Source organism: Ambystoma mexicanum, chromosome 7q (assembly GCF_040938575.1).
Source record: "Ambystoma mexicanum isolate Mex_15411 chromosome 7q, UKY_AmexF1_1, whole genome shotgun sequence".
NCBI lineage: Eukaryota > Metazoa > Chordata > Amphibia > Caudata > Ambystomatidae > Ambystoma > Ambystoma mexicanum.
In genome coordinates, this window is record NC_090941.1 from 702,658,819 (window position 1) to 702,680,976 (window position 22,158).

The 22,158-nt window shown below is 45.9% G+C and overlaps 1 protein-coding gene across 2 annotated transcripts in view; it reads left to right on the plus strand.

Moving 5' to 3' along the window:
* MICU2 (mitochondrial calcium uptake 2) overlaps nucleotides 1-22,158 on the plus strand; it is a 1,758,017-nt gene that overhangs the window by 898,034 nt on the left and 837,825 nt on the right. For both annotated transcript variants that reach the window (XM_069640674.1, XM_069640673.1), the window contains exon 4: nucleotides 14,024-14,099. In XM_069640674.1, coding sequence (XP_069496775.1) covers nucleotides 14,024-14,099 — 76 coding nt within the window. The remainder of the gene's footprint in view (nucleotides 1-14,023; nucleotides 14,100-22,158) is intronic.

The window sequence follows — 22,158 nt, forward strand, 5'->3', positions numbered from 1 at the left end:
CACGTCCCTCAACCTCTCCTGGAGGTAAAGGCGATGCTCAGAAAGGGCGCCATCGAACTCGTCCCAAAGAGGCTTCGGGGCTCCGGAGTCTACTCGCGTTACTTCCTCGTGAAGAAGAAGACGGGAGGATGGCGCCCCATCCTGGACCTGCGACGCCTGAACAAGTTCATCAAGGCGCAGAAGTTCCGGATGGTCACCCTCCAGCACGTCCTGGGTCAGCTGGAGGAAGGAGACTTCCTATCGTCGTTGGATTTGGAGGATGCCTACTTCCACATTCCCATCCTAAAGGGGCACCGAAAATTCCTCAGATTCGTGGTCCAAGGGCGTCATTACCAGTTCAAAGCCCTTCCCTTCGGACTGCGGTCGGCACCCAGGGTTTTCACCAAGTGCCTCGCACCGGTGGCGGCGCAGCTGCGCCGCGAGGGGATTCACGTCTACCCCTACCTGGACGACTGGCTCATCCGCGCCAAGACGAGGGAGCTCGCCGTGGTCCACACGGCAAGGACCGTCCAACTCCTCACGGACCTGGGATTCTCCGTGAACTACGCCAAATCCCACCTGGTGCCCGCGCAAGTCGCACTGTTTCTGGGAGCGAGGCTCGACACAGTGTCCCTTCTGGCCTCCCCGTCGGAGGAGAGGACCAGGACCATCTTGGGCAAGGTGCAACGGATGTTGGTGGCCGACGCGGCCAAGGTGAGGTCCATCAAGTCCCTCCTCGGGATGATGTCTTCCTGCATCTACCTCATTCCCATGTGCAGGCTCCGGATGCGCCCGTTGCAAGAGTTCCTGGATGCGCGCTGGATCCAGACGACGGGCAGCTTCGAGGAAAGGATCAAGCTCGACGAGAGTTTCCGACGAGCGATACGGTGGTGGGGCACCCGCGCGCATCTGACGGCGGGCATGGACTTCCAGACCCCAGCCCACCAGGTGACTGTGACCACGGATGCCTCCCTAGAAGGGTGGGGAGCGCACACCGAAAATCTGCACGCAAGGGGACTTTGGCTCCCGACGGAGAAGTCCCTGCATATCAACGTCCTGGAGCTCCGTGCAGTGTTTTGGGCCCTCAGGTCCTTCCTTCCGTCCCTCAAGGGCAAGGTGGTGAGGATCTTCACCGACAACACCACCACCATGTTTTACATCAGGAAACAGGGCGGAACCAGGTCCCCAGCGCTGTCCAAGGAGGCGCAGGACCTGTGGCATTGGGCCGTCGCCCAAGGGATTCTTCTGGTGCCGTTTCATCTGGCAGGGATAAAAAACACCATCGCCGACTCACTCAGCAGGGAGCTGCGCTCGTGCCACGAGTGGGAACTACGGCAGGATCTGGTGGATCGCCTCTTCCGACGGTGGGGCACACCCCAGATCGACCTGTTCGCGACGGCGACGAACACCAAGTGCCGGAGGTTCGCCAGCAGGTTTCCCCAGACGAGGAGCATGGGCGATGCTTTCTCGTTCCACTGGGAGGGCCTGTTCCTCTACGCGTTCCCTCCCTTGCCTCTGCTAATCCGGCTCGTCAACCAGCTCAAGAGGTCACGGTGCAGGATGATCCTCGTCGCACCTGCGTGGCCGAGGCAGATATGGTTCCCGGACCTTCTGGACTTGTCGGCGTCCCCGCCAATCAAGCTGCCGGCGGACGCGGATCTACTCTCCAGGGAAGGAGGCGCCATCCTCCACCACGACCCGAAGTCGCTGAACTTGCAGGCCTGGCTCCTGCAGCGTTAGAGTTTGGAGGATACGACATACCGGCCGATTGCAGAGAGGTTCTTGCAAAGGCCAGGGCGTCCTCGACTCTTAAATGCTACGGACACAAATGGAAGAGGTTCTCTGTCTGGTGCCACGCACAGAAGATTAACCCTCTACGGATTACGGCTCCCCAAGTGCTGCCGTACCTGCTGACGCTGGCCAAAGCTGGTCTGGCACACGCGTCCATCAAGATTCATCTTGCTGCGATCTCCCGTTACACCAGAACCACGGGCCGGACGTCCTTGTGGTCTCATCGTCTGGTGAAAGAGTTCATGAAGGGACTGTTCAGATCGTTCCCGCCGGTGAAGGCTCCGGCCCCGGCGTGGGAGCTCAACGTGGTACTGACCAAACTCATGGGACCTCCGTTCGAGCCTCTGCACTCGGCCCCGTTGAAGTTTCTATCGTGGAAAACAGCTTTTCTCGTGGCCATCACCTCCGCACGACGAGTGGGAGAGATCCAGGCCCTTTCTTGCAAGGCCCCGTACTTGACTTTCCACGACACGAGGGTAGTGCTCAGGACGCACCCCTCCTTCATGCCCAAGGTACCGTCGGACTTTCATCTCAACGAACCCTTGGTGTTACCTGTGTTCTTCCCGTCGCCTTCGTCGCCGGCTGAGAGGACTTTGCACTCGCTGGATGTAGCTAGAGCGCTGAAGTTCTACGTGGACCGCACGAAAGGTTTTCGGAAGACGTCACAACTCTTTGTGAACTTTGGACCTGTCAATCAGGGGAAGGCTCTCTCGAAGGCTTCCATCTCCAGATGGCTCTCCGGCTGTATCATGTACTGTCACCGGTTGGCAAACCGACCGCTGCCTGGCCGTCCGAGAGCCCATTCCACCAGAGCGATCGCAGCTACCACGGCGTTCCTATCTGGTGTGCCCCTGCTGGACATATGCAGGGCTGCTACGTGGAGGTCGACGCACACCTTCACGAAATTCTACTGCGTCGACCGGGATTCCAGGGAGGAGTCCAGGGTCGGCCAAGCAGTGCTGCGCAACCTGTTCGCCTGAGGTGAGCCTGGTGAGGAGGTAAGATGCTTAATGTTGAGTTGATGTGATGCTTAATGTTGAGCCTTTGCCACCTCCCGTGGTTGTGCATGTGTGTACTGCTATGTATTCTTTATTCATGAGCATGTGAATCCATGCCAGACCCCATGCTGGAGAAGGAACAAGTTACTTACCTGTAACTGTTGTTCTCCAGCATGGGTCTGGCATGGATTCACATGCGAACCCTCCCGCCTACCCCTCTGCGGCTCTTCACTTGGTCATACTGCCACTTCACGTGCTTCCAAATCTGAAGATGGCTGCCAGAGGCGGTGCTTAGGTAGAGGGCAGTCATTGGCTGTGGTCAGTATGACGCAGAGACCAGTGATTGGTTATTACTACGAAAGACAGATCAGAAACGAAACTGATACTGGTTTTTTCTTTACCGAGGATTCCCAGCCTGACGACGGGGAATATTCATGAGCATGTGAATCCATGCCAGACCCATGCTGGAGAACAACAGTTACAGGTAAGTAACTTGTTCCTTACACTGCACCTAGGGGGAGGGAATGGGATCATACCAGGCCATGGGGGACCTTAAAATACTCACATGGAATGTGCGGAGGCTTAATAGCTATTTAAAAAGGAACAAGGTTATGCTGTATCTGCGCAGGCAGAAAATAGATATTGCATTGCTGCAGGAAACCCACCTTACACGCGAGAAGATGGACACGATTGCGGGAAAGTGGAAGGGGGTGTTGGTGGGCTCTTCGTACTCGGCCTACGCAAGAGGAGTACTTATATGGGTGGCGCCACATGTCCCGTTTCAGCGGTTGCAAGTGGTGGCTGAGACAGACGGGAGGATGGTTATGCTGAGGGGATTGGTAGAGAATAGGGAGATAAGTATTGTTAACACGTACGCCCCGAACCAGAACACGGCAGCGTACATTAGGACACTGAGTGTGAACCTGAGCGTGTGTGTGGGAAGCGCGGTGATTTGGAGAGGGGACTTGAACTGTGTTTTGAACCCGAGGGTGGATAGATTGGACGGGAAATCGGATAGACCGGCCCCTGCAGCCAGGGCGCTACAGACACTGCTTGATGACTTTGGGTTGGAAGATGCATGGAGAGTGTGGCACCCTGGGGAAAGGCAATATTCGCATTATTCTGCCCCACAGCAGTTATCAACAAGGCTGGACTATGTCTTCGCATCACCAGAAATGATAGCGGAGATTGCGCACATAGAGTACAGGGCGAGGGGTCCGAGAGGACCCCTCGCCCCTGATTCTTGCGTGGCAATATTGCCCCCCGAGGGCGAGGATCCCGACATGGCGCCTATGAGCAGAGGCGTTGAGCGACCCCTTCTTTAGAGAAGATTTATGGGAGGAGATAGTAAATTATTTTGAAACCAATACTGGGAGTGTGGACTCGGCGGGGACACTAAGGGAGGCCTTTAAAGTTGTTATGAGGGGGGCGTCCATGGCGAAATCCAAGGGCCTACAGGGTGGGGTTTCAACAGAACTGAGGGAGACGGAAGCAAAATTGGAAGAGGCCTTAAAAGCCGGCGACAATACAGCAGAGAAACTAGATTTGATACTTGAGCTGCAGCAAAAATGTGCGGATTACTGGGAGAGGTTGTGCAACCTTAACTATAAAAGGTACATAGAGAGACAGCATGCAGGAGGTGACAAACCGGGGAGACTTTTAGCGTGGTTATATAAGAGCGAGACCCCCAGAGCCACAATCAGAACTATAGAGAGGGAAGTTGGTAGTGTAGAGGACACCCAGGAGGGGGTTAATTAAGCATTTGTGGATTATTATAAAGTGTTATACGGGGAAGACGGGGACAATAGCCGGGCAATAATAGAAGAAACGCTTGAGGATATGGGGCTGCCCAAGATAAGTGAGGAGGAAAGAGAGAAATTGGACTCCCCGATTACCCTGGAAGAACTGGGGGAGGTGGTGAGGCAGTTGCCTACCAGTAAGACCCCGGGGACAGACGGGCTCCCAAGCTAATTTTACAAGGTATATATATAAGAGGTCCTCCCCCCGCTGCTAGAGATGCTAAATGAGGCGTTCGAGACGGGCCGCCTGCCGGAGTCGCTGAGAGAGGCGGTTATAGTACCTCTCCCTAAACCGAATAAACTAGGGCGCAGCTGTGGCTCCTTCAGACCTGTGTCAATGTTGAACCAAGACGGCAAGATATTAACTGCGGTCTTGGCGAATAGACTGAAAAAGGTCCTTGGTAAGTTAATACATCCGGATCAAACGGGCTATGTCCCCCATAGAAACATCACCAACAATCATAGGCGACTTCAGGGGATCATTGAGTTTGGCAGCAGAAGTGAGGAGGAAATGGCAATTGTGTCCCTGGATGCGATCAAGACCTTCGACTCTGTCAAGTGGCCGTGGCTGCTGGCAGCCCTGAAATACTATGGGTTAGGGCCTGGCTATGTAAGGTGAGCAGAGATTTTGTATAGTGAACCGCTGGCCAGAGTACAGACGGGATCTGTGATATCAGAGAGGTGGCAGTTTAGTAGGGGTACTAGACAAGGATGCCCGTGGTCCCCTATGCTCTACATTTTGGCCCTGGAGCCTCTCGCGATCTATCTGAGGCAGCAATATGACACCATAGGCATCGAGGTGAACGGGGAGCGGCATTTGGTCTCCCTAAATGCGGACGACACGTTGCTGTATGTGCGGTATCCGGAGGAGAACCTCCAGTACATTTTGGAAGTGCTTGGGAGATACGCTGTGCTGTCAGGCATAGCGGTGAACCCCCAGAAGTCTAGTCTGTTCCCGTTGGGGGGGTTACAGGGGTTCCCGCAGAGAGGTTACCGGTCTTCCAGGTACCGTGGGCGGTTAGTACTTTTCGGTACCTGGGGATAGATATATATCACACCGTGGGGGAGGAGCATAGGTGTAATACAGAGGTGGAAATCCCAAAAATTGAGAAATGTATGCGGTTTTTGGTGAAGCTGCCTTTGGGATGATGGGGCGGGGAGCGATGCTAAAGATGGTGGTCCTGCCAAGGCTCCTACATTACTTCGGGAATATTCCGTATCTGATTCCTAAAGGGTTTTTTGCCAAACTGAATAGCATGCGTAGGGATTTTCTGTGGCATGGCACGCGAAACAGAGAGGCGTTATGGATGCTCCAGAACTTCCATGACAAAGGGGGTATAAAGCTGCCCAATTACGAGGCGTACTATGTGGCGAGCCAGTTGCAATATGTTGCCAAATGGCTATCTGATGAAGAGACCTCTGAATTTAGGCTGTTTGGGCGGGATTGTGCACCCTTTTATTTGAAAGAAGTTATGTGGGCACCCAGGGCGGAGATGGTGGGGCGCCCTAAAATGATGCTGCTGGGGTGGAAGGTGTGGCGCAGGGCATGCCAATTGATGGGGAACCCATCCCCATGCTCGCCGCAGATGCCATTGATGGTATTGACAGGAGCAGACGCTCAACTGATACTCCGGACCCACTGGGAGCCGGCTGGGGTGGCAACGATGGGGGATATTTGGCAGGGGGGCTCTTGTGTTACCTTTGAGGGGCTGCGGGAGGAGGCTGGGTTGCACGAAGGCCAGTACATCACGTACCACAGAATGGTACAGAGGATTAAGAGAATGTGGCCCGAAACTCTGTTGGAGGAAGAACTGGACGCCACCATAGACGTTATATATCACATAGCTGAAGGGGGCCATGAGGTCTCCAGACTGTACGAGATGTTGATGTCTAAACTGGGGAAGGAGGTCATGCAGCTGAGATTGGACTGGGAAACGGAGGTTAGGGACCAAATGGGAGATGGGATGTGGGAACGGGTGCAAAGGTATCATAAGAAGGTGTCTAGAAACGCGAGACTGAAACAGATACAGCTTTACATAACACACAGGGCTTATATGACGCCTGGGAGGATATCGAGGTTCGAGAATGCAGGTCAGCAAGCATGCCCCAAGTGCGACGAAGAGAACGCAGGCATGGTGCATATGTTTTGGTCTTGCCCGATCATAGAGAGGTTCTGGAGGGGTGTAAAAGAGAAACTAGAAGGAAGAGGGGTCAAGATAGTAGTGGACACGGTATGGGCCTGCCTGCTGGGGGGGTTCCCCAGACCACGGAAACTCAGGCATGTAAGCAAACTAAGGGACCTGGCATATGTGCTTGCAAAGAGAAGGATTGCCATGGTATGGAAGTCTTGCCATGTGCCGAGGATAGAGGTGTGGTGGAAAGACTTGCAAAAATGGACAGGAGCCGAAACCATAGCAATGCAAGAGGCGTGCAGCAACGGAGGGAGGAGGAGAATGAGTCCCTGATGGCCTGGAAATCACTGATAGCCGGATTGTTTGGGTCATTAGAAGACCTGACTGAACCTGTTGAGGAGGAGACCGACCCACAGGGTGTGGAATCTGATGACTCAAGGTGATAGACTCACAAGGGGGGTGGGGTAGTGGGAGTAGTGGTTAGGGAATTTAAAAAGTGTAATGAAACTGTTGAACATGCACTGTTTGTTTGGTTTTATTGTTTGTTCAAAAATTTAATAAAAACTTTTTCTTTAAAAAAAACTGTTTAAAAACTGACACATGAATTATGGCTGCCTCGCATACATTAACTAAACTTTTATAAAATAATAGTTACATAAGTGCCTGTAAAGGAGAGAAAAACATCCACACACCTTTCTGGAAGATAATGCTCTTCAGTAATTAAAGTAAATTCAGTGGGACTCATCGAAAGCATGGAAATGTTGCTTCCCCCAATACAAAAAATAAAGCATGTGATCCAGATAGGATTCCTAATCAATACATTTTACAAGGTCTTTAACCCAGAACTTACCTAAAATGTTAGACATTGTTCAGTTCGATCTAGCAGAGGGGAAGTTGAAATTGACTCAACATTCCAAGGAAACTTCTACAACACTTTAATGTTTTCCCCAATCTAGTGACCGAATGTCAGCAATGATTTGTGAACAGAAGGGATTAATTTAACACAAGTCAGACATCGATAACATTTGCCACACAGGTAGTCCCAATCGCAAAATATTTTAAGGGTAGATGCCAAAATAAAATCTCCTGATAGGGTTGAGTGCGACTAGCTCTAGTGGTAATCTAAGCGATGGAATTTGGGAGGAAAATCATTAAAGCAATCAAGGCATTCCATGATGGACCTTCTACATGTATACTGGTTCAGTCTTCTACAGTTGCACTCTTTATACATGGGCTATTCACCAGGGATTCAAACTGTGCATCTTTTTCACTATGTGTATAGATCCCCTTAGTGCAGGTGGTGATCCTTGGGATTGATTTATATCAAATTAATTTAAAACTAAATTAGGTCTCTCTGCAAGTGTTTTAATTGTATGTTCTCGTAATTTTAAAAAGCGATTGCCTAACCTACTTAACATTTTGCAGCCATCTATATATTTTATGATTTTGAGACAAAAAATGTAGACTTTGGGATTTCAGGTTATAGAGACCTGTAGTGCTCTATTGCAGGCTCATTTTTTAAGACTACATGACAGAGGCAGGATTAGAAGGAATGGTATAATTTACAATGCACCCAAAAGAATTGCAATTTGTATTTTCCCATAATTATTTCTCTTCCACACTAATATGGCAATCTTCATATAACTTATCACCTTATTATAGTCTGGGATAGACACATTGATATGGAACCAGAAACTTGTGGGAAAATAAACCATCCTGATTTAAATTCAAAGTGAGCATTACCCTTTTTAATATCACACCACTGCAATGACACTTTAAGAAGGTCTATAATCTTTATTAATCCACTTTTAGAAGCTACCATAGGTCATACTTTATGAACACTATAATGCACACCCTGGAAGTCTTTCCCCAAAATTACTCCTCTTCAGAAGTGGGGACCTAGATGATTATCGGGAACTTCAATCCGCCAGATGTTGTCATATTCATCCTAAACTGGGAACTATCCTGATGTGCAATATAACGCTTCACATCTCAATGCGCTCTCCACATCCAGTACAAATGAAAATGCTTTCCCCATATACATTGATTGCCCTTTGGCCAGATCTCAATTAAGGACCCAATTAAGGCAATAGTTCAAAGCAAAGCTTCCACAGCCCACCTTTTACCATGTCCAACGCACTGTATCGAAGATTATTAGTGAGCACTTGCCCTTCCATCGTAAAATTCTGCAACATGTTTCTCTGCAAATGTAATGTCCTCAGCCAACTTGGTGGAAACCTTCATTCGCTTATTAAAAAAAATCCATGCAGACTGCACAGAGCTACCCAACTATACAGAGCTGCCTTGAATCTATCCCTCATGGGCAACATTCTAAAGAAATGTGCCACCACCCATCTGCAAACATTCAGGCTATCCAATGATATATTCCAGAACAAACAAGCTGGTCTCTAACCCAGTAGGAGCACTGAAACAACTTTGGTGGACATGGGAGACCAAATCCTCAGTGCAGAGGACGACAATCAATCATGTGCTGTCATCATACTCGATATGTTAACAGCCTATAACGCCATGGACCAAAGTGCCCCCATGAAGTGCCTCGAACAAACAATTACCATAGATGGATGAGCCCGCAAGTGGACTAAATAAACCCTTCCTCAAAGATCGATCCTCCAGGTCAAATCTGCCCATCGATTGCGGCTGCCGCGAGGCACCATACTTAACCTGTCACTACACTCGTCCCTAAGAAGATAAAATACCAGAGTTCACTAGAACCTTCCAACTCCTGGTGATGACCTCCAAATACTCTTCCACCATAAAGAAAATTGAGCAGACACTGAAGTGGACCCAATTGTAAAATGGGTCTCAAACTATTTGGAGACTCTCATCCCCTGCAAACCTAAGTCCTGTAGAAACAGGCAATGGTTCCAGAAATGTTTCAATCACAGAATTATTCATAACAACATGTTAATTGACAGCTTGTCCTAAATTGCAATATTTACAAGGTTAAGCAAAACCCAACGCATTTCGGGAATAAATTCCGTTCTTCAGGGGTTATCTACAACATTATTCAAAAACATCAAATTAGCTTATTGTATATGAAGGAGACATATAGAAAATAGCCATACATTTCCAAAACCTAGGATTATTTCCTCATTTTACTCCTTACTACCAATTGTTAAACGATGGATACATGTGAATTCATGTTCAGCAAAAGGTTTTTCAGATACATTGAGTTACATAGTCCAAATGCTTCAAATTGTTGCCAGAATCGTGCCCTAATGTTTAGTGAGTGGCATTTGAAACCCATATGTGACAAACGTAATCCAAAACAATAACACCTCTTGGTGCCCAACTATCACCCATAGTAAACCTTATACTGCCACAAGTGGCTCCAAAGTGGTCATAAGTATCTTATATAATCCTGGGGTGATTAAAACACTCTGCTATGGCGCGAAACAGCCAATCTATAAAAAGCATAAATCAAGTCACAAAGGGAAAAAGACCCATCTCAAAACACACCTGTGATTGAAATCTGAAAAGAAAGTACCTGATTTGTGCACAAAGAATCGCCAACCTGGTATAAGGAAAAAAAAAACCGATCCAATTGTAGTAGCACTCAAAAACTAAGATAACTTGAGAAAGTAGCTGAGCCCAAAGAAACCTTCACTGAAATGTTAAAACCGCTAGGATGAAAAGCTGTGCTATCGCTTAATTATACTCTGTAGACAGGTTGCCGTTTTAGCATATTCGCGTGACGTTGCCCAATAGTATATATAATCTAAAGCTAGCGGTCACCTGATTGTATCTACATGAATACCAGCCTACACGTATACCAGCATGATCAGCTGATCTCAGCGGAACATTATCCCGTAGCAGCAGAATGCATCGAAAATGTTTAGAAACCGCCATAAAGGACTGACTATAAGAGTAAAGAAGTCCAAATAGTCTGCTTTCTGAAGGACATGAATTCACATACACAAACATGTAAAGAAAGTAGTCAAGTGTTACCAACAACGTGAGTGTAAATCCACATAAATAAAAAGTAATGGGAAAGAAATCCAGTGTTAACAATATTGCTCCACATCACATGTACAGAGCTTAACCTTTTTTCTTCATAGTCATAACAGAAATCGAAAATGACATGGTATTGCAGTTTCTTTTCTCACTTAACATCTCACAAAATGAGATCAGAGTGTTATGACCTTGGTAACAATTATTTAAATGTTAGCCGACGGACAAGTCATAACAGTTCAATCAACACCAACATAATCTTCGAATTACCATGAAAGGTCTTTCTTTTGAAATGTAATGTGTAGATAAAGATAACAGACATAATATAATTTGTATCCCACATTATTTTCATAAGTAGTCTTCTCTCTAGTGATGCATGTCACACTTTCTCACAGTGTGTACCTTAAAGACATAATGTGCACCATAAAGACTTATTGGGCATCATTACTAGTCTGGCGGTCCGGAAATAAGGTCTGACCTGCTGGGAGCACCGGCACCCGCAAGCATGGTTTTCACAGAGGCACGGGTGCCAGTGCTTCCGCATACCCATTCCTGTGGAGTCCTTTTTACAGGAATGGGGACTTGCACTTTCCGCCGCCTGACATCCCGGGACTTGTAATGTCCCGGTGGCACCAGGATATCGCAGGCGGCAGAACGGTGTTACGAGGTCAGCGGCAACCCGCCGATCGTATCGAAGGGTTACTGCCGCCTTGCAATGAAGCCAATTGTCTTCCCAAAATGTAAAATTGGTACAAAGGCACCATACAAGATGCTTTTAATGATGACGGAATACTGTATTAAATGAAACAATTTAGAGAAAAGTCCTCATTCATACCCCTCGGGATCAGTGCTAAGCCTGTCATAACAGTACACGTCTCGTTGGAGCATCTTTTTCATCAAATATCTACCTCTCGTTGAGTCACGTATCACCTCCAGAATAATAAACTGCATCTGTGCCACATTGTGCCCCTTCGCCACAAAATGTTTGACAACTGAGGATTTCTGATTTCTGTGTCCTCTCATTTCACTTGTGCTCAACCCACTGTTCCCTCACCTCTGCTTATTCCCTGTGTCCAAACTACTGAGACAAAACTGTTATACTTTTTAGGTAAATCAGACAAAGATCCAACAACCTAGGACTGGCACCCAAGGGTAAAAATCAAGAACTTTGGCCTGGTCTTTGACTCGCAGTACCTTCAGCCCTCAGAACATGCATTTTAATTTGTACTTTCTAAAAAAAAAGATATTACAATTCTTAGACCTTAACCACAAAGTCGAATTAATGCAGGCCGTAATCCTATGCAAACTCCATTATTGCAATTGGCTATATTTAGGCCAACCCAAGAAGTCCATTAGACCACCCAATTTTGATTATGAATAATCAGTGAGAATGATCATAGGGCCTAAGCCCCGTACTCATAGCTCCACATCACTTCTGGCCCTACATTGGTACTCGAGGCACAGGGGATTGCTCAGAAATGCACGTACCTTACCTCAATTCTTAAAGCAAATGTAAATCCGAATGACCTTTTAAGCACTATGTTCCCATACAAATACTGCAATCTTCATTGGCTATGCAATTTCGGATGACAAGATCCAGGAAAGAAAAATAAGCACTTCTTTGCGATGAAATTAAGACCGTAACCTGTATAATAAACTGTCTGCAGGTCTGAAAGTTATCTTAAACCGCACCAAATTGAAGATACAACCAAAAGCTAAGCACTGCCAACACAGCCATGGTCTGAGGTTGTCTACCTGATCCGCTAATGACAGCATACATCTGAGACAAAAAAGAATCACTGCACTCACAAGACCACTAAGCCATGGATGTTGTACAAATGCCCCTGTTTCCCATTTTTACAACATGCTTTGTATCACTATGTTTAATTGAAAGTTGTTTGTTTTAGCGTTATTTTTGTTCTCTTTTTCTAACAAATGGGGAAAAACACAAATCCTTTGATTACACGTATACAATATCAAACATTCACTGTATTACAATATGCAGTGACTACATTATAATCCAGATTTGATTGCAAGGACAAATAATTCAAACAGCCATTACTTTACTTCTTAGGGGACACTGGGCCTAGGATGCAAATGCATATCTTGGTATTATATCCACTAATTAGTTTGTTTACTGAAATATTGGTAAAATCAAGATGGCTAGAACTAGTAGAACTTGTAATATTGGCAGCCGCAAGTGAAGCAACAAGGCAAAATGCATGCTTTAGTTTCTTTTACTACTTCAGTATCGAGCCTGCCTACCTTGCAAAAAGCGAGATAAAATTAATCGCTTACAAGTAGACCAGCGGTCGGAGTAGTTTAAGGTCAAACAATAGAACTGTGAAACCCAGATCTACCTAGAATAATATTTGGAAAGACATGAGAATTATTGGAGTGATTTCATGGTTTATAAAAGGACACTGCTTGGTTAGACTATGGAAAATTGTTTTGTTCCGACAGTCTCACTAAATCGTTGAATGAGACACAAATGAAGGCGAAATCCAGAATGAGAGATACCGCTGTTAACTGGCTGTCAATACAACATATAAAGATTAGCGATCAGCAATTGACAAGTTTTCATGAAGTGGGGACGATATTTATATAATTGATGTTTTTTGATTGGGGTAACATTCAGGAACCATGTGTTTTAAGATATAGGAAGTTGTGATAGAAGAATAACCTCTGAAAGGACTCAAAGTTGTATACAAGTTGTGTGATCCCGTGGAAGCCTTTGTTGGAGTTGGAGCAACGTAAGAGTTTGAACTATGTAAAATTACGAATATAAGTAATTGCTGGAAATAACCTGTTTGAATTGTAACAGGAAGTCTTAAAGACTCCTGTTAGGGATAGTGTATTGCTCTCTGCATGAAATAACTAGTTTGTGATCCTTTCGGTTTTGAATGTATTTCGAACAAGGTGTGACTTCAAATTGTTGTCATTCTTTACTATTTGGTGGGGTAGAGGAGTTTTGGGCAAGGAGATTAAAATACCTTTTCAAGATTCTCTTCACTTTTTCGTGCTTGTTGGGATACATACTATTGAATTTTATTCTATTTTGGTCAAGTTAAGCAAAGAATTGTGAAAACAATACAGTAGGGAGCAACCCTACACCCCCTTTTTTGTGAAAGTAAACAGTTACCCTGGCTGTCAACCAGGGTTTGTACACCTTACCATCTATAACGATTGATAAAATGCTTGTTTCATCATAGTTCTATCTTGAAAGATGTGTTCCTTTCTTTTGCTAAGTTAGGCATTGCAAAGAAAGAGACAAAGTGATGACATATTTAAAGATAGAAGATTTAAAATATACACTTAAAAAATATTAAAATATACCATTTGTGTTTTGAAGGATGTAGATGCCATGTTGGTGCAGGCGGCAAAGACTAAGCCAGGACCATCTTTTTTCCGAGACCTTGGCGACAGAGGTAACCGCTTCATAGTACCAATCTATTTGTTTTTCATCTGCATTACCAATCTCAATTGCATTTTTCTCGTTCTCGTGGGAGGTGATCTGTAATGTCAAGTACTTAACTTCCACAGCAGCAGATGAAACCCTCTAGCCTCCCCAGGATGCACTGCGCCTTAAAGCACTATTGAACACATGTAGTCACACACATGGCTCACACTCCACAATTTGCACAGTTGCAATACTGTTAATACTAAGAAACCATAACTTCAGTCTAGTTATTCATTAGGCATGCCTACAACTGCTTACTGCCAGGAAGGCTTTTCAAAGGGTGATCGATATTTTCGTTGAAAACAGTGATGACCTCAGTTTTCCACAGATGCTTGACTATGAATGAAATTGATGAATGTGGGGTAACTCTAGCCCCAACATAAATGAATTTCCCCTGGCCACGTTGGGCCTAAAAGTGTAGAAATACGTTCTGGTAACAATCCTATGTCCTGTACCCTTTCCTCCATACTTGTGGGGGACATTCAGTCCTTCGTGACGGGACCAGAGCACTTTTGTAAAAAGCATCAACATTTTTTATTTTTGTCCTTTTTATTTGTACGTTGGGTACCGCACGTGGCTGTAACCTCGCCCTCCTGAGCTCCTCCCCATGCATTGCCCTTCAGTCCTTTTCGCCGCGCGGTAGGGGCTGGATGCACTAGCATCACCGGGAATTTTGTTTCTTATTTCCTTTGTCTTATTCCTGCTCTGGTTCCACAGTCATCTGGTGCTCCGTCTATGCCGGCGTGTCTGGGATTCGGGTCCTGTTCTTCATGCGAATGTCGTTTCGCGAGGCAGGATCCCCACTCTTTGCTTAGTGTCTAGGCCTGGAGCATCACTGGGACTCGTGCTTCTATTGCGATTCCCTCTCCGTCCGGGCACTCCAGCATCTGGGTGATGCTGGAAATGCATCAGAGGGACAGGGCCTCCGTATCCTTGTCAGTGTTCTGTCGTGATTTCCGCGCAGGAGTTCATGTGGGACTCCTGGCAGTGCAGCTCTCTCTTGGTTTGGTGAACAGACCCATGGGATACCCTTATGGCACCCATGGGTAGGGGTGCAACCTTGTGCCCCTAGTGTATGTTTTTGGGCACCTGAGTGTGACCCATAGAGCAGGGTACAGGCTGGTGGCAGCCCCGTGCTGAAATGACTGGTGGCCTGAGCGTCCTCCATTTTGGGATGCCAGGCCCCGTCATTAGAATCAGTAGGCCCCCATGGCCTCTTGCCTTCCATCGCCTGTTACCTTGATCTTCCCAAAGTCCCGCGAAGCCCTTCCTCTGCCCCTTCCCTCCGACTGACTGTTGGGTGGAAGTTCCATATATGGTAGTGTGGGGGAAGTGCTGACCAGACTGGCTTAATAAATCTCATTTTCCATTGTGTGATGGCTTTGTCACACAATGGAAAATGAGATTTATTAAGTTGCCATGAGTGTGATGTGCTGGTTGAATATTTCAGCATACTAGTTTTGATATTGTGAGGGTGTAGTGTTTTTACTTTGTATATGACTGTGTAATATGTATATGCTTTTTAAATAATTTTTGTATTACTTGTGCTTAACAAGAGATTAATATATTAAAAATGATATTTTGTGAAGAAAATGTTTTCTGATGATGATTTGAAACACTGAATGCAGCCTATATCTGTTTAAGGGATGTATCTCGTAATTGCTATCTGTAAGGAATTTGTTGATAGTTCCTTCCTTTTGTAGAAGAATATATCTTATATCCTCACGTAGTAGGAGGGAATATCACCAAAGTGTGGGGTTTCCCCTGTAGAATATTTCCTCACTGCATTATGCCATAAACCATTTGTACCCATGGCCACTTCCGATCTTCTTTCTGATCGCAGTGACATCAGTGAGGCAAGTAAATGAACTCTAAGCTCTTTCTGTGGAACATCTGTTCCTTACTTTACATAAGGATAAGGTTGTGCTTCACACTCATCCTTCCTTTCTGCCTAAGGTGGCTACCGATTTTCATTTGAACCAATCAATCTCCTTACCTGTCTTTTTCCTAATCTGGCATCGGATGCTGAGGGAGTCTTACACAATTTGGACGTCAGGCGAGCCCTGAAATTTTACCTCGATAGAACGAGTGAACTCAGGAGCTCCTCACAACTCTTTGTCACATTCGGAGACGCGAAAGGGAAACTGGCTTCCAAGGCCACTATTTCCTGATGGACTGCCTCATGCATTTCAGAAGCCCATAGCATTCAAGGCCTTCAACCTCCAAAATGCATCCATGCTCATCTTGTACGTGGCAAAGCGGCTGCTGTTGCCTTCCAAAATTATGTCCCTTGGGAAACCATCACCAAGGCGGCTATGTGGGCTTCCCCATAAGCTTTTTGTAAACATTACTGCTTGGACCTGAGCTCCAGGGCGGATGCCCAATTTGACCTGGCTGTTCTTAAGAATGTATTCTAGTAAAGGTTTTTTTTCCATCCTCCCAAACTAACTATGGTGAGTGCTTGGGAATCTCCCACAAGTATGGAGGAAAGGGGACGGGACGTAGGAGTATAACAAAGTTACTCACCGTAGTGACTACCTTACTCCTATCCATAGTCCCCTTTCCTCTACACACCCGCTAGCCGTCCCCTCTGAAAAGTATCCTCAATGATTGTTTATATGGTCTCAGACCTGGCGATAGAAAAGCACTGAAGGGCGATGCGAGGGGGCATAGCTCAGGAGGGCGTGGGTATGGCCATGTGCGGTACCCTGCATAAGAATAAAAGGACAAACATAAATGTTGATGCTATTTACAAAAATGCTCCGGTCCCATTCCGAAGGACGGAATGTCCCCCACAAGTATGGAGAAAAGGGGACTATGGACTTGGAGTAAGGTAGTGACTACAGTGAGTAACTTTGTTTTTAGAAAGCACAATGTGGACTTGCCGAAAAAAAAAAAAAGTCGGCAATTCATTTCAACTTAAAAACCATGAAAAATGCTGGTTCATTTGTTAAAATAGACCATGGAAATATGTGCATTCTGCAGCTTGGGACAAGGATCATTGTAAATATGAACTACACTGCAGAAGGGAATTCAAAGGCACACTGTTGGTCGACAGGCAAAAAGGCAGCATTTCACTCCAACTGACAAACATCAAAATGCTGTTTTCAGAGAAAGAGAAATACAAACACTAAATGGGCCCTGTTAAAGTGACTAGGCCAAATGCCTGAAACCCATTTCCATTACATAAGTAAATTGCATCTGACATTTACCCGTGAAACTCCATTTAGTGCCAGTTTAATATAAAGTATAATTTAAAGAAATACATTGATGGCCTGATGCGAGATATTAAAAAAGGCCCCATGTTTAAAGAATTTGTAACATTTGAAAGTAAAATACAAGTTTTCTGTTCATGAAGAAAAGCTGTATTCAGCCCAACAAGAAATTATTTCATGAGATTTCAACACCCAAACTGCTCACCACCTTCAATCAGATGCAAAGGTCAATCTCTGTTATTCTCTTTATCTGAAATATGTTTTTGAAGCTGTGGCAAAGCGAGGAAGGGGTGCAGAGCCTGGCTGGGAAGGGGTTTTATGGGGGGTGATTTAACCCACACTGTGAAAACAATGACCCAGCTAATGAATGTGAACTCTGAATAATTGCCCAAAATTCAAGTACATCGTGGTCCCTCTCCCTGAGCGGATGATATTTGATGGACAACCGAGGGGTCACATGAGTTGGGGGGGTGGGGTTGTATTGCTCAACTCTCAAACATAAAAAACAGATGGGCATTAGCCATGGGAGAAAGAAATGTTAAGTGCCTTTATGGCAGGCTTGTGTCAACAAAAGCCACAGATCTTGGGAACATAAATATGGCAGTTAATTGAAGGGGAAAAATATGCATGTCAATGTTTTATAGGAGTTTATGGAGGATCATACTTTGCCCATTATCTTGGGAACCGTGACACCTACAAAAATGGGACGCATATCATTGAAAAACTTGTGAATAGGGCCATTTGATTGGGCCATTCCCTTAACAATTCAACTTTGGGAGTTAAAAGCTGAAATGTGATGATGGCTTCCCAGAAAATGTCATGAAGCACAGATTTGGGGAGACGGTAGCTTGTTGAATTAGATGTGTATAATGAATCTTGTATTGATAACTGTTACATTTATTGAATAAATTACAAAAATCTGCCATTCAAACCTGCAACTTTCTGCCGAAATAAGACACATTTCGTTAAGTCTGGCATGGTCCGACCAATTTAGAGATCTATATTTTGACTTATTCGTACATGAACATTTTTTTGCCATGTTGTCGTTTTTAAGGTCTTAACTGAAGTGCTAAAAATGCTATTTCAAAAGGCTGCAGTCCTAATTCTGAAGAGATGATGACCAGTAACAAAAAAGGTCTAATCCGAGAAAAGCGGGGACAGTAGATGTCCAATCCAGAGCAAGAGCCAATAAGCTTGCCCCAGGTCATTTAAAAGTTTTATTTTATTCTTTTCAAAATACAATCTAGGACCACATATTGTCCCCCAACCCTCCCCTCCCCTCCCCCTTCCCACACCGGAAGATTTCTAAATGTCTTTGTTGTTCCAGGGAGTGTCTATGATCTGAACATTTCCGATATTCTTATATTATGTGGGCAGCATTGTTCCATGTAGTCTGATTGCAAATAGTCCAGAATCTCTCCCCATTCCTTTGTGAAGGTTTCTTTTGATCCTTGTATTGTGTGTGAGCTTTTCCATGGTCAGTTGTGCCCATACTTTTTGGAGCCATGTAAAGATCAGTGGGGGTTCTTGTTTTTTCCAGTTTTGGGCTATTGTCGCCCATGCAGCTATGAGAAGACCCATGAAACCTCTCCATTGTGGTTTCCTAAATTTATTGGCTGCCTGATCTTTTATTCCGCATAGCCAGACTCTTTCCCCTAGTTGTTCCACATCCGGGAATATCTTAATGATTTCCGTCTTTATTTCTGACCAGAAGGCTCTGATCCCCCTACAGTCCCACCATATGTGTCTCCACGTGCCCACCTCTGTGCAGCCTCTCCAGCACGTGTTAGGTGTTTGGGGGTACATGGCGTGCAGCCTTTCCGGTGTGTAGTGCCATTGGGTTACTACTTTTAGCCACATTTCCCTTTTCTGGACTGATCGGGTCATTTTTGGAATGGTATTCCACAGGTCTCTCCACTGCGGTTTGTGGAACTTCCTCCCCTAGTGTCCTAGTCCACTTGACCATGTATGCCCATTTGACTTCCTCTTCCTGGGAGTTGATGTAGGTGTACAGCGAGGAGACCAGTTTTCTTGATCCAGAGTTGGTTATTAGGAACTTCTCAAATGGCTTGAGTTCTCTTGTGGCTGCTGTTTTGACATCTGGAGTTGCCAGCCAATGCCTAAGCTGTTCGTATTTTTATCTGTCTGCTTCTGTTAATTTTAGTATTGTTTTGCAGTCTTTGAATGTCCTTATTTCTTCGTGTTGGTACATTTCTCCTATTTTTGTGTATCCCGCTGCCTCCCACTTCTCGTAGGCTCCCTGCTCCATTCCCGGTGGGAATTGGGGGTTCCGGCAAATGGGTGTGAAGGGACCCTCCACTGTGGTCATGATGCCCTTCCGCGTTTGTTCATCCCAGGCCTCTAGGGTTGTTTTCATGATTTCACTTATACGGAGGTTGGGATGCCTATGTTGTTTAGCTTTCCATAGGGTTTCTTCCAAGGGGGATCTGGCTACCGCCCGGTCTTGTCACCCATACTGTTTGCTGGTTGTCTCCCAGCCATTCTCTCAGGACCCATAGTTGAGCTGCCTGGTAGTATTTGCGGAAATGTGACAGGGACATTCCCCCCTCCTTGGTGGGTGCAGTAAGAGTCGCTCTGGCGATGCACGGGGGCCTTTTATTACAAATATAGGACGAGGTTGCTTTAGATAGTGTTTTAAAGAATGATTTGGGAACTTTTATTGGGAGAGCCTGAAAGTGATGTAGCATTTTAGGGAGGATGTTCATCTTTACTGCTTGAATTCTACCCCATCATGAAGCCATTAGGGGGGTCCGGCGCTCCAGGTCCCTCTTTACCCATTCCAGAAGGGGGGGGGGTAGTTGCCATTGTATAGTGCTTCCATCTTGTGTGTCTGGGTTATCCCCAGATATTTGATCCCTTTTTCAGCTATTGTCAAGTCTAATGTTGCTGCTATTCTTTCTATTTCCGGCCTCTCTCCTGCTAAGAGTAACAGTTCTGATTTTTTTCTTGTTTATTTTGAGTCCCGAGATTGCCCCGAATGTCTCCAGCACTCTGATAGCTATGGATAATGCCATCCCCGGGTCCGCTAGGGCTAGCAGCATATCGTCTGCGGATGCTATTACCTTATGTTGTGTGCCTCCCATTTCTATCCCCGTTATGCGGACTGACTCACTTATTCTAATTAGGAGAGGTTCCAAGAATATGGCGTACAGAAGGGGGGAGAGTGGGCAGCCCTGTTTGGTGCCCCGTGAGATCTTAATTTTGTCTGTGACCACCCCATTTATGGCAATCCTGATTGTTGGGGAGGTGTAATTGGCTTTTACCATTTTTATAAACTGTTCCCCAAAGCCCATATGCTTGAGTTTTGAATAATATTGACCACTCAACCCTATCAAAAGCCTTTTCGGCGTCTAGTGAGGGTAAGGCTGCCGGTTTGCGTGTGATCTCTGTTTTTTCCACTAGGTGTATTATTCTTCTGAGGTTATCGTGCGTTTGTCTCCCTGGGATAAAACCTAATTGGTCTCGGTTTATTATGGACCGAAGGAGAGGGGATAGCCTATTTGCCAGAATTTTGGTGTATAGCTTGGCATCTAAATTAATCAGTGCAATGGGCCGGTAGGAGCTGGGGAGGGATGGGTCTTTCCCTGTTTTATTGAATACCAGCACCTTTGCTTCGTTCATTGAGTGAGTCACATTTCCATTTTCTTTGAAGGAGTTTAGGAGTCTCGTCAAGACGGGGATGAGTATATCTGCGTTTTTTTTTGGAAAAGGGGGCGGTAAAGCCGTCCGGACCTGGTGCCTTGTCATTTGGGAATGCGGCTATTGTCTTTTTTACTTCCTCTTCCGTGATCGGGTTCTCTAATGCTTCTCTGTCTTCCTCTGGGATTTAGGAATTTTAACTGTCTTGGTCGGTTTCAGTCGGGTGATCCGTGGCATATAGTGATTGATAGAATTCACAAAAGACTTTTCCTATGTTCTGGGTTTGTGTCTGTAGTTCTCCTTGTGAGTCTCGAATGCTCTTTATGTTCGTAGTCTTTTGTTTTTCTGGTAGTTGTCTCGCTAATTATCTGTCTGCTTTATTGGCTTTTATATATAGTCGTTGTTTGAGGTATTGGACGGATCTTTCGGCCCCTTTGGTGCGGAGCATTTCTAGTTGTCCCTGTATGTGTTTTAGGGCCTTCTTGAGGGTTCTGGAGGGGTTGGGACAGAAGTTCTTCTTGTGTGTCTGTTACTTTTTTTTCGAGTTCTTTTTCCCAGCGGTGTCTCTGGTTTTCTTTAGTGGCATTTAGTGCTATGAAGTGTCCACGGGTTACTGTTTTGAATGCCTCCCAGACTGTGCTTAAAGGGACCTCCCCTGTGTCGTTTTGTGCAAAATATTTAATTATCTTCTCCCTGATCGTTTCCCCCAGTACAGGGTCCAGGAGAATATCCTGTGGGAGCCTCCAGCGCCATACCCCTCCCCCCTTTTCTGGGGTCGTCATTTCTAGCCAGAGTGCGGCGTGATCTGATAGGGATATTGATCCCATTTCTATTTCTTGAATTTTACCCAAGAGGCCCACCGATACCCAGAAGTAGTCTATCCTTGACATTGTATTATATACGTGTGAAAAGTACGTGTAGCCTCTCTGGAGGCCCTTTTGTTCTCCATACGTCGCATAGTGCCAGCTGGTCAATTTTTTGTTTAAGAAGTTTGGAAGGAGCGCCCTGTGTGATGGGACCCCCCGCACTCCTATCTGTTTGTGGATGCCATGCTAAGATTAGGTCTCCCCCCATAATCACTTCCCCCTTCGCAAAGCCCTCGAGCTTCTCCAGAGCATCTCGAAGGAAGCCATCCTGACCCGTGTTGGGTGC